This window comes from Procambarus clarkii, chromosome 58, assembly GCF_040958095.1.
Source record: "Procambarus clarkii isolate CNS0578487 chromosome 58, FALCON_Pclarkii_2.0, whole genome shotgun sequence".
Taxonomy (NCBI): domain Eukaryota; kingdom Metazoa; phylum Arthropoda; class Malacostraca; order Decapoda; family Cambaridae; genus Procambarus; species Procambarus clarkii.
In genome coordinates this window covers 25,590,555-25,602,011 of record NC_091207.1, presented here as the reverse complement: position 1 = coordinate 25,602,011, position 11,457 = coordinate 25,590,555, and the positions used below count along the sequence as shown (strand labels likewise).

The 11,457-nt window shown below is 43.7% G+C and overlaps 1 protein-coding gene across 1 annotated transcript in view; it reads left to right on the top strand.

Annotated features, from left to right (window-relative positions):
• LOC138353479 (lysozyme c-1-like) overlaps positions 1–11,133 on the top strand; it is a 12,501-nt gene extending 1,368 nt beyond the window's left edge. The window contains exons 2-5 of the mRNA XM_069306451.1: positions 331–467; positions 737–895; positions 1,153–1,228; positions 10,861–11,133. Coding sequence (XP_069162552.1) covers positions 331–467; positions 737–895; positions 1,153–1,228; positions 10,861–10,924 — 436 coding nt within the window. The 3' untranslated portion in view covers positions 10,925–11,133. The remainder of the gene's footprint in view (positions 1–330; positions 468–736; positions 896–1,152; positions 1,229–10,860) is intronic.
• Positions 11,134–11,457: the final 324 nt, after the last annotated feature.

The window sequence follows — 11,457 nt, the reverse complement described above, 5'->3', positions numbered from 1 at the left end:
CACAGCAGAGTGCCAAAGACACTATCTTGTGGAACGATGGCACAGTTGAGTGACTTTCGGATTCTGCTTCATTGAGGACTACCCTACTTAATGGAGCAGAGAGTAATCTCAATGGAGACTTCTCTCATTCTCTGTCTCTCTCTCTCTCTCCCTCTCTCTCTCTCTCTCTCTCACACACACACACACACACACACACACACACACACACACACACATACACACACACACACACACACACACACACACACACACACACACACACACACACACACACACACACACACACACACACACACACACACACATATATACACTGTCTCCCTTCCCCAGGATGATGTGGTCGTGTGTGACGCTGGTGGTGGTGGCCGCCCTGGTGGGGACGTCCTCGGGAAAGGTGTACACAAAGTGTGAACTGGCCAAAGTGCTGACCAATACGTACCACATGTCCCGCACCCTTGTCAAGAACTGTATGTATCCAGCGGCTTTGTCCACCTTGTCTCTCATGAAATATGTTAGTGAACACTGTCAGAATTAGGAATACAATCTTCGTAAATAAAAATATGTGAAGATTGTGAAGGGATTGAAGTATACAAAGTCAATATATTTCTTATAGTAAGTTAAGGCATCAGGAAACATCGAATTTTGCCTGTTTAAGTTGAGTTATTGATTGTGATTAATTTGCCTCAATGACCACGCTACCGAACTCCTTACTCACCCACGGTGCCAACCACAACAGTTGTGTGTATCGCGCAGTACGAGTCAAGCTTCAACACGGCCGCTTCGAACAAGAACACCAACGGAAGTAAAGACTACGGCATCTTCCAGATCAACGACATGTACTGGTGTATTGGTGGGATTAAAAGTACCTCCAATTACTGCAAGCTCCAGTGTTCAAGTAAGGGAGAGAGAGAGAGAGAGAGAGAGAGAGAGAGAGAGAGAGAGAGAGAGAGAGAGAGAGAGAGAGAGAGAGAGAGACGAGTGAGAGAGAGAGAGAGAGACCGAGAGACTAAGAGACTGAAACTGACTGTGAATGACTTACAGACAACCATTATGACTGGCAGATGAATTTGTTGGACTGACAGGTGACCTTATATCACTGACAGGTAACCTGGTATTTGACCTAGTTAATGACCATGTATGTGTGTGTTTCAGACCTCCTGAACAGCAACATTGGTGATGACGTTGCCTGCGCTAAGACAATCTACAATCGGCAGGGATTCAAAGCCTGGTGAGTAGACAGTGTTTGTGATCACTTCATCACTTTTATAACCTTGGTCACTCAAGGATTCGGTAAGGATTGGGGAGAGAGTGATGGAATTTAGATATATAGGATGAGGATAGATATTCTGTGGGTTGTAAAATAGTGGCTGGACCACTTTGGGTACTGTAACGGTTGTGTTGCTGTGGTGGATGTGTGGCTGAGTACATCACCCATGCCGGCTGGTGGCGGATGTGTGGGTGAGTACATCACCCATGCCGGCTGGTGGCGGATGTGTGGCTGAGTACGTCACCCATGCCGGCTGGTGGCGGATGTGTGGGCTGAGTACATCACCCATGCCGGCTGGTGGCGGATGTCAGTGTTGGGCTGGTCCCGTTGTTCCGGCTTCTGGAGGCGGCAGATTTTGTTCAGTGTGATCTCACCGAACTTCAAGTATTCTGCCCTGCTTACTTGTCTCGCAGGAGGTCCATGTAACACACACACACACACACACACACACACACACACACACACACACACACACACACACACACACACACACACACACACACTCACATCACATGCACACACACACACACACACACACTAGGCAGGAAAGAGAAGGGTGGGCCGACTGCATTTTCCTGGACTGCCATGAAAGCCTTTGAAACAGTACCCCATTAAAGGCTGTTAAAAAAGGTTCGGGCAACTAGGCAGGAGTAAAAGGGAAGGTGCTCCAGTGGATAAGGGAGTACTTAAGCAACAGGCAAACAGCGAGTAACTGTGAGGGGAGAGACATTAGAGTGGCGAGATGTCACCAGCGGAGTCCCACAGGGCTCAGTACTTGGACCCATCCTGTTTCTAATATATGTAAACGATCTTCCGGAGGGTAAAGACTCGTTTCTCTCAATGTTTGCTGATGATGCAAAAATTATGAGAAGAATCAAGACGGATGAAGATAGAGACTACAGGATGACCTGGACAAACTGGAGAAATAGTCTAGAAAATGGCTGCTAAAGTTCAACTCAGGAAAGTGTAAGGTAATGAAATTAGGCGAAGGGAGCAGGAGGCTGAACACAAGGTACCATCTGGGAGGTGAAATCCGGCAAGAGTCAAATAGAGAGAATGATCTGGGAGTTGATATGACACCGAACCTGTCCCCAGAGGCCCACATCAAAAGAATATCATCAGCGGCATATGTTAGACTGGCCAACATAAGAACTGCCTTAAGAAACTTGTGTAAGGAATCGTTCAGGACCCTGTATATCACTTATGTAAGACCAATCCTGGAGTATGCAGCCCCAGCCTGGAAGTCCATACCTAGATAAACACAAGACAAAGTTAGAGAAGATTCAGCGGTATGCCACCAGGCTCGTTCCGGAACTGAGAGGAATAAGCTACGAGAAAAGGCTAAAGGAGCCGAACCTCACATCCCTGGAAAATAGAAGAGTAAGGGGAGACATGATAACCACCTACAAAATTCTTAGGGGAATTGAGAGGGTGTACAAAGACAAACTCTTCAGCACGGGTGGGACACGAACAAGGGGACACAGGTGGAAACTTAGTACCCAGATGAGCCACAGAGACGTTAGAAAGAATTTTTTCAGTGTCAAAGTTGCTAATAAATGGAATGCATTAGGAAGTGATGTGGTGCAAGCTGACTCCATACACAGTTTCAAATGTAGATATGATAGAGCCCAGTAGGCTCAGGAATCTGTACACCAGTTGAGAGGCGGGACCAAAGAGCCAAAGCTCAACTCCCGCAAGCACAATTAGGTGAGTACACACACACACACACACACACACACACACACACACACGTGTGTGTGTATATATATATATATATATATATATATATATATATATATATATATATATATATATATATATATATATATAAATATATATATATATATATATATATATATATATATATATATATATATATATATAATTTTCATATGATATATGAAATATATAATATGAATATATATCAAATATATGTCATTTTATCAATACTTTTCCTCAGCTTCTCTTCTCACACTAACATACTCGTTCTCAAAGCTCGTTGCACTGTGATGACTCATTCACAAGGGGGCTTCCAACTTAACTTCCCTTATATCCGACTCATTTAGGGTAAATATCAGATCAAGCAAGGCTGGTTCATCTTCCCCTCTCATTCTTGTCGGTCCCTTGATGTGTTGGCTTAGAATATTTTTAGATATTTTAGAATAGATATTTTTAATCAGAGTCCAGATAGTTGTGGTTTGATTATATGGTGTTGTGATGACGTGCGTGTGTTTTGTTGTAGTGTTGTGGAGTATTGGTGGTGTTGTTCAGGTGTTGTGTGGTATACCTCTTGTTCCGGTATATTGTGTGGTATTACTACAACACAAGTTTTGTGTTGTAGTATTGAGGGCTGTGAAGGACATATATGATGATTTCAGTGTAGTTGTGTGTCTGTAACGCTGAAGTGCAGTGCTGTACCTGGTGACCTGACAATGGGTACATAATGGCTAGTTTAATGTGGCGGAGTAAGTGGTGATGGGGAGGGATGGGCATTAGGGTGGGATGGGGGTTTTCATGCTGTTGTAAGCTATGGATGTCCCATTTCCTCTGCGGCGTCCTTCCGCCCATTTAGGATGTGGTTTCATCAGTGAAATTGTTGTCCGGTGTTTACATTGTGGATGGCTTGATAATAGTTGGGTTCAAATGGTTAAATATTGGCTAGTGTTATTTATGCAAGTTGTGTTCTACAACATTTCGTTCAGTGTTATGTATTTTGTGTTTTTATATGCAATTGTGAAGTGACATTCTGCTGCTATAAACACACATACACACACACACACACACACACACACACACACACACACACACACACACACACACACACACACACACACACACACACACACACACATTCACACACACACACACACACACACACACACACAACACACACACACACACACACATTCACACACACACACACACACACACACACACACACACACACACACACACACACACACACACACACACACACACACACACATTCACACACACACACATGTGGTGGGTGATGGGGGTGGAGGCTGACTCCATACACAGTTTCAAATGTAGATATGACAGAGCCCGATAGGCTCAGGAATCTGTACACCTGTTGATTGACGGTTGAGAGGCGGGACCAAAGAGCCAGAGCTCAACCCCCGCAAACACAACTAGGTGAGTACAACTAGGTGAGTACACACACACACACACACACACACACACACACACACACACACACACACACACACACACACACACACACACACACACACAGGGGATGGAGTAGTGAGTGTGGGAGAGGTAGGGGTCAGCCAAGGGAGGGGGGCGACCAGCATGACCCTTCACTGAGAAGGTCAATCATAATCCTTGGGTTACTTGAAGATAATGCATCATCGAGGCAGGAAAGGATGGAGATTGAAGATGTTGAGTTACAGGGGATCTTGAGAGATATCAGAGCCGAGATGGCAGGGAATGAGGTGGGAATCCACCGCCGCATTGGAGCTTATAACTGTAACAGGAAACGACCTGTCCCGGTACTGTTCACTAACGAAGAGACAGTGGATTACATACTGCAACACAAACACTTACTCAGAGACAGCTAAAACTATTACAACGTATATATTGACAGATACATGACAAAAGATGAACAGTTAGCCCACAGGGTGAGCAAACCTCCACGACACACCTCTTCCCATATGGGCGTAGTTACCCACTCCAGTGTAACCCACCCCATGCTAACGAGCCCACACCTGCTTCCCAGGTCACTCCCTCCCCATATCATCCTTCCCTGCCCCTGTTTATCTCCCCAACACCTACTTTGACCCCTCTGACCCCATTGCATTCAAATCCATCTGCTTTATCCTACATTCCAAGGACCCCTCCTCCCACCTCATCCCCTCAACCCCCAAAACCCGCCCAGCCCTCACCCTTCCTTAGCCCCTCTCCTTCTATGTGACCCCTCCTACCCTTGTGAGGGGGTCACATGGACCCCCCGTGGGGGACGGTGGAACCCCCCCCCCCCAACTCTTCCTCCATTTTCCTCTTCTCCCTTCTGCCCCAATGATCACACCTACCCCTGAGTTCCCCCTGACTAATACAACCTCCCTCCCACTCTCACTATCCATGTTCCATCCGCCCCTCTTCCCCCCCCCACCATCATCTATCCTTCTCCCCCCAACCTCTCAACCTCTATCTGACTCTCAACCTTACACTACCTCTCAACCCCTCTGTGCCTCTCAGACCCTCCCTAATCTTCTGACCCAGTAGGCTCTTCCTACTCCAGACCTACCTACCCAGGCCCTACCCCAGACCTTCCTACCTACCTTCCTAGATGCTCAGCCCCCCCATTTGCCCCAAGCACCCCTCCAAACCCCATTCACCCCCCAGACACCCCCCCCCAGATCCCCCAAGCCTCCATTCCCCCCCCCCCCAGACACCCCCAAGATCCCCCAGACCCTCAGAGAAAGGGCGAACTCTGGGACCAGAGTTTCCATGGAGAATCTCAAGGTTTGGTACACCAATGCTGATGGAATATATAATAAAGTAGAAGAGGTAAAAGAAAGAGTTAGTGAGGCAGATTCTGACACAGTTGTAATAGTGGAAACTAAAATAAATGACATGATCTCGGATGCAGTCATTCCAGAGGGCTACCAGGTGATAAGAAAAGAGAGGGCACAGAGACAGGGAGGGGGAGTGGCACTCCTAATAAAGCAGAAACGGAAGTTTGAAGACCTGGGAAATTGAGTTACCAATGAGAGCACAAGCTCCGTACATGGAACTCTGACAGCAGATGGGAGGAGGATTGTGATCTTGATAATCTACAATCCCTCACCAAAGAGTAGACGACCCAGGCAGGAGTATGATGACATCAACAAGGCATGTATAGATGAACTGCAGAAGGCAACAACATTTGCTCACAGAATGAGAGCGAAGCTGCTGATCATGGAGGACCTAAATCATGGAGAGATAATTTGGGAATCAAGGAATCCCCATGGAGGGGACGAAAGGTGGGGAGCAAAGTTAGTAGATATTATAGACAGGAATTTCCTAACACAACATGTGAAGGAAGACACAAGGGAAAGAGGAGGAGATGCACCGAGCCTATTGGACCTGATTTTCACCCAGAACGTAGAGGACATCGAAAATTTGGAGCATGAAATACTTCTAGGGGCCAGTGACCATTGTATCCTTGTCTTTGACTACACGATGGAATTCAAACTTGTGACCATGGGACAAGAGATCTGGGAAAGGAGAGTTGACTGGCAAAAATAACCAGCAGGCGGGAGTGGAGGAAATACAGAAGACAAAGGACAGAGTGCAACAGAGCTAGGAACGATTACATTAACATAAGACGAACATCGTAAAGGAACTATGAGAACGATATTGCAATCAAAGCGAAAAAGCAACCTAAATTACTACACAGCCATATAAGAAGAAAAATGTCGGTGAACGACCAAGTGACCAGACTAAGGAAAACAGAGGGGGCATATACTGAAAGTGACAAGGAAATCTGCGAGGCACTGAATGCCAGTTTCAATGGAGTGTTCACAACCGAGCCTGAGCAGCTCCCATTGTTAGAAGAGATTACCCTAGATGACAGACTATCAAATATAGAGGTGACAGCAGAGGAGGTAATGAAACAGTTAACAACACTGGATGCAACTAAAGCAGTTGAACCAGACAAAGTATCACCGTGGATACTAAAAGAGGCAGCGCAGGCCCTCAGCGTGCCTCTGGCAAGGATCTTTAATGAATCACTTATATTGGGAAAATTGCCCAATTGCTGGAAGAGGGCAAAAGTTGTACCGATTTTCAAGAAAGGCGATAGGGAGGAGGCACTTAACTATAGACCTGTATCACTGACAAGCATTCCCTGTAAAATACTTGAAAGGATAATTAGGCTACGATTAGTTGCACACCTGGAGAACGTTGGGTTTGTGAACAAACATCAACATGGATTCTGGAAAGGGAGATCGTGCCTAACAAACCTTTTGGAATATTATGATAAAATAACGATGATAAGACAGGACAGAGAAGGTTGGGCAGACTGCGTATTTCTGTACTGCCAAAAAGCCTTTGATACAGTACCGCACATGAGACTGCTGTTCAAACTCGAGAGGCAGGCGGAGGTGGGAGGAAAGGCCCTAGCATGGATAAGGAACTACGTAACGGGAAGGAGCCAAAGAGTTACGGTAAGGGGCGAGAAGTCGGACTGGCGAACAGTAACGAGTGGAGTACCTCAAGGATCGGTGGTGGAACCAATTCTATTTCTAATATATGTTAACGACATGTTTACAGGACTACAGTCCTACATGCTGATGTTCACAGATGATGGAAAGTTGATGAGAAGAGTTGCGACAGATGAGGATTGCAGGATCCTCCAAGAGGACCTGAATAGGTTGCAGAGATTGCCAGAGAAATGGCTACTGGAGTTTAACATGAGCAAATGTAAAGTTATGAAAATGGGACTAGGTGATAGGAGATCAAAGGGACAGTCCACAATGAAGGGGAACTGCCTACCTGTGACGACGCGAGAAAAGATCTGGGATTGGACGTAACACCTAATCTATCTCCTGAGGCACATATAAATAAGATAACAACAACAGCGTACTCTACACTGGCAAAAATTAGAACATCATTCAGAAACCTAAGTAAGGAGGCATTCAGGGCGCTTTACACTGTCTACGTGAGGCCAGTCTTAGAGTATGCCGCCTCATCATGGAGTCCCCATCTGAAGAAGCATAAAAGGAAACGGGAAAAGGTTCAGAAGTTTGCATTGCGACTCGTCCCAGAGTTACGAGGGATGGGGTATGAGAAGCGCCTGAAGGAACTGTGCCTTACGACACTAGAAAAAAGAAGGGAGAGGGGGGAATATGATAGGAACATATAAAATACTCAGGGGGATTGACAGAGTGGACATAGATGAAATGTTCACATGGAATAGTAACAGAACGAAGGACATGGGTGGAAGCTGGAAACTCAGATGAGTCACAGAGATGTTAGGAAGTTTTCTTTTAATGTGAGAGTAGTGGAAAAATGGAATGTACTTAAGGAACAGGTTGTGGAAGCAAACACTATTCATAATTTTAAAACTAGGTATGATAGGGGAATATGACCGGAGTCATTGCTGTAAACAACCGATGGCTCGAAAGGCGGGATCCACGAGTCAATGCTCGATCCTGCAGACACAAATAGGTGAGTATACACACACTCACAGGGGGGGGGGGGTGTAGCTGAGCGGACATTGCGCAGGACTCGTAATTCTGTGGCCCGGGTTCAATTCCCGGACCAGGCAGAAACAAATGCGCAAAGTTTCTTTCACCCTGAATGCCCCTGTTACCTAGCAGTAAATAGGTACCTGGGTGTTAGACACCTGTTACAGGCTGCTTCCTTTGTGTGGGAGGGTGGGGGGGGGGTAAATTAGCAGGTAGTAACAGTTGATTGATTGACAGTTGAGAGGCGGCCGAAAGAGCAGAGCTCAACCCTCGCAAGTGTAACTCGGAGGGGGGGGGGGGAATGTATCGTCTCTCTCTCTCTCTCTCTTTCACCCCTTACCTCTACCCGTATTCTGATTTATTCTCTCTTCAATCCAAGGGGCCCCAGAGCTACTACTCTAGCCAAATCCCACGCCACGTTGTCTTAAGCCGTTTTGACCGGCTAAGATTCTACAGCCTTTATACCATGGAACCAGACCCCTAGCAAACTCTAGAATCTCCTTACGCCGCCGCCACCACCACCAGACCATTAACACTGCGAGCAATAACAGAGGTCTGGACCGATTATGCTCTCAATAAACCTTGGGCCTTGATCCCCAGTTAGTTGGAATAGGAGGGATGAATCTACGTTAAGTGTGGGTAATATTAACAAACAAAGGAATAACTGAACTCTTAACCTGTGTTAGGCTCTGCGGCCCAACCAAAACTCGGCCTCGTGGAAACCACTTGTCAAGGTCAATGAACAATAAAACATGAAATGGAAATAATAAAAATGCAATTTACTAACTAAATAATTTATTCAAATTCTAAAACAAAATCTAAATCAAAGCACTCCCTATCATTAACACTCCCTGACTTAAATCATGAAATGAACTAATTTCCTATACCAAACTATAGCAACTATACCTCTTATGGCGACCAGCTGATGTAGTGCTGGTCTCGGGGAGAGGTGGAGAGTGGGTCACCTTCCCGAGTCGTTGACCTTGTCCACAAAGAGCCTACCTCGCTCTGCTCAACACAGAAGCCAGATGGGTATTCCTACGCCTGGCTTATTAAGTTACTAGCAGGATTTAAGTTGAAAAACTAATCTCTGTTGTACGGAACGACCCAGATGGCTGAGCTCTTTTAAACTGAAGGTAATTGCACAGGCATCTAAGGGAAGAGCTATTTCCAATTACAAAATGGCTATTTGACCTTTGAGAATTACTAAAATATGGAAGGCTTTGGTGACCCTAGACCTAAGGTCGCCCAAATCGTTCCGCGTCCAGGGCAAGTCCCACTAGTTACGTCACTGATGGTGACTTACTAAAGTATTCTGCCAATTTAGGATACTCTTGTTCCTTTAAACAGGAATACTATTGAATACAATTTGAATGAAGACTAATTTCTCAAAATTACTGAATTCTGTAAAATAATTCATTATACGTTGCGTTAAGACAAAGGTGGCCGCCATTTTGTATTTCAACTGCTAATCCCCAGGAGATATGACCTTGTGCTTGGGTCAGGTCAAACTACAACTTTACTCTAACTTTTGTACAAAGGCGTATCCCACTGTCTCCCATATAATTATTCATTTTAAAACAGCTTCAGTTGTTACACAAGCACAACTAGGTGAATACACAAATGTACTCGTTGTGATGTACTGGAACATAGATGGAATTTCAAGCAAGGCATGTATACTAAGGGAAAGAGCACAAGAAGTGAACCCAGTTGTAATTGGACTCACAGAAACAAAACTCTCAGGAATCATAACGAATGCGGTGTTTCCCCAGGACTACACTGTAATAAGGAAAGAGAGGGAAGGAAGGAGAGGAGGCAGAGAACACACACACACACACACACACACACACACACACACATATATATATATATATATATATATATATATATATATATATATATATATATATATATATATATATATATATATCACAAACCACATATATATATATATATATATATATATATATATATATATATATATATATATATATATATATATATATATATATATATATATATATATATATATATATGTGTGTGTGGTTTGGGGGAGGGTTATGTTTTAGGAACCCTTAGCCTCGAAGAAGAGGATATGTAGCTTTCAGGGAAGCCTTGTGGGGCTCCAACATGCATTCACTCATCATTTTCTCCTTCCACACTAATCAACTCACCTCACCACTCTCCAAACTTTTAAAAACTCCTTCCTATTTAATAATTACTGTATTTTGTCGTATATAATCTACCCTTTCTACCATTAATCTAACTCTTACATTAAATATGTATAAATGTATTATGTCATCTCGTCAGTTCAATCAATACTGAAATAAACAGTTTTAGTTCATATAAGAATCTCTGATTCACATAACTTGTAGTTCTTAATACCTTTGGTCTCAGGTACGCTTGGAAGGCCCATTGTGAGAAACAGGATTTGGATAAGTACATAGCCGGGTGCTTCTAGAGGCTTTTAGGCCTACACGCAACTGAAGAAGTCTCCAGAGGACGGATGTGATAGTTGTTGACAACTTGGGTTGATGGGCTGATTCTGGAGTTGACTCTTCCATTTTGAGATTGACACACACACCAAGCATAATATCATGCACTAATATCCTGCAAGCATCACACACACACACACACACACACACACACACACACACACACACACACACACACACACACACACACACACACATATATATATATATATATATATATATATATATATATATATAATATATATATAATATATATATATATATATATATATATATATATATATATATATATATATATATATATAATATATATATATTTCTATATTTGCTTATGGCTTTATGGACTGCTGGTGTTACCTCCTGTATGTAAACAATATATGGAATTAAAGCTGTTATGATTATATACATTATAATATGGAGAGAGTAAATGAAATTTTTAGTAAATTTTCAGAGACGATCATATATATATATATATATATATATATATATATATATATAT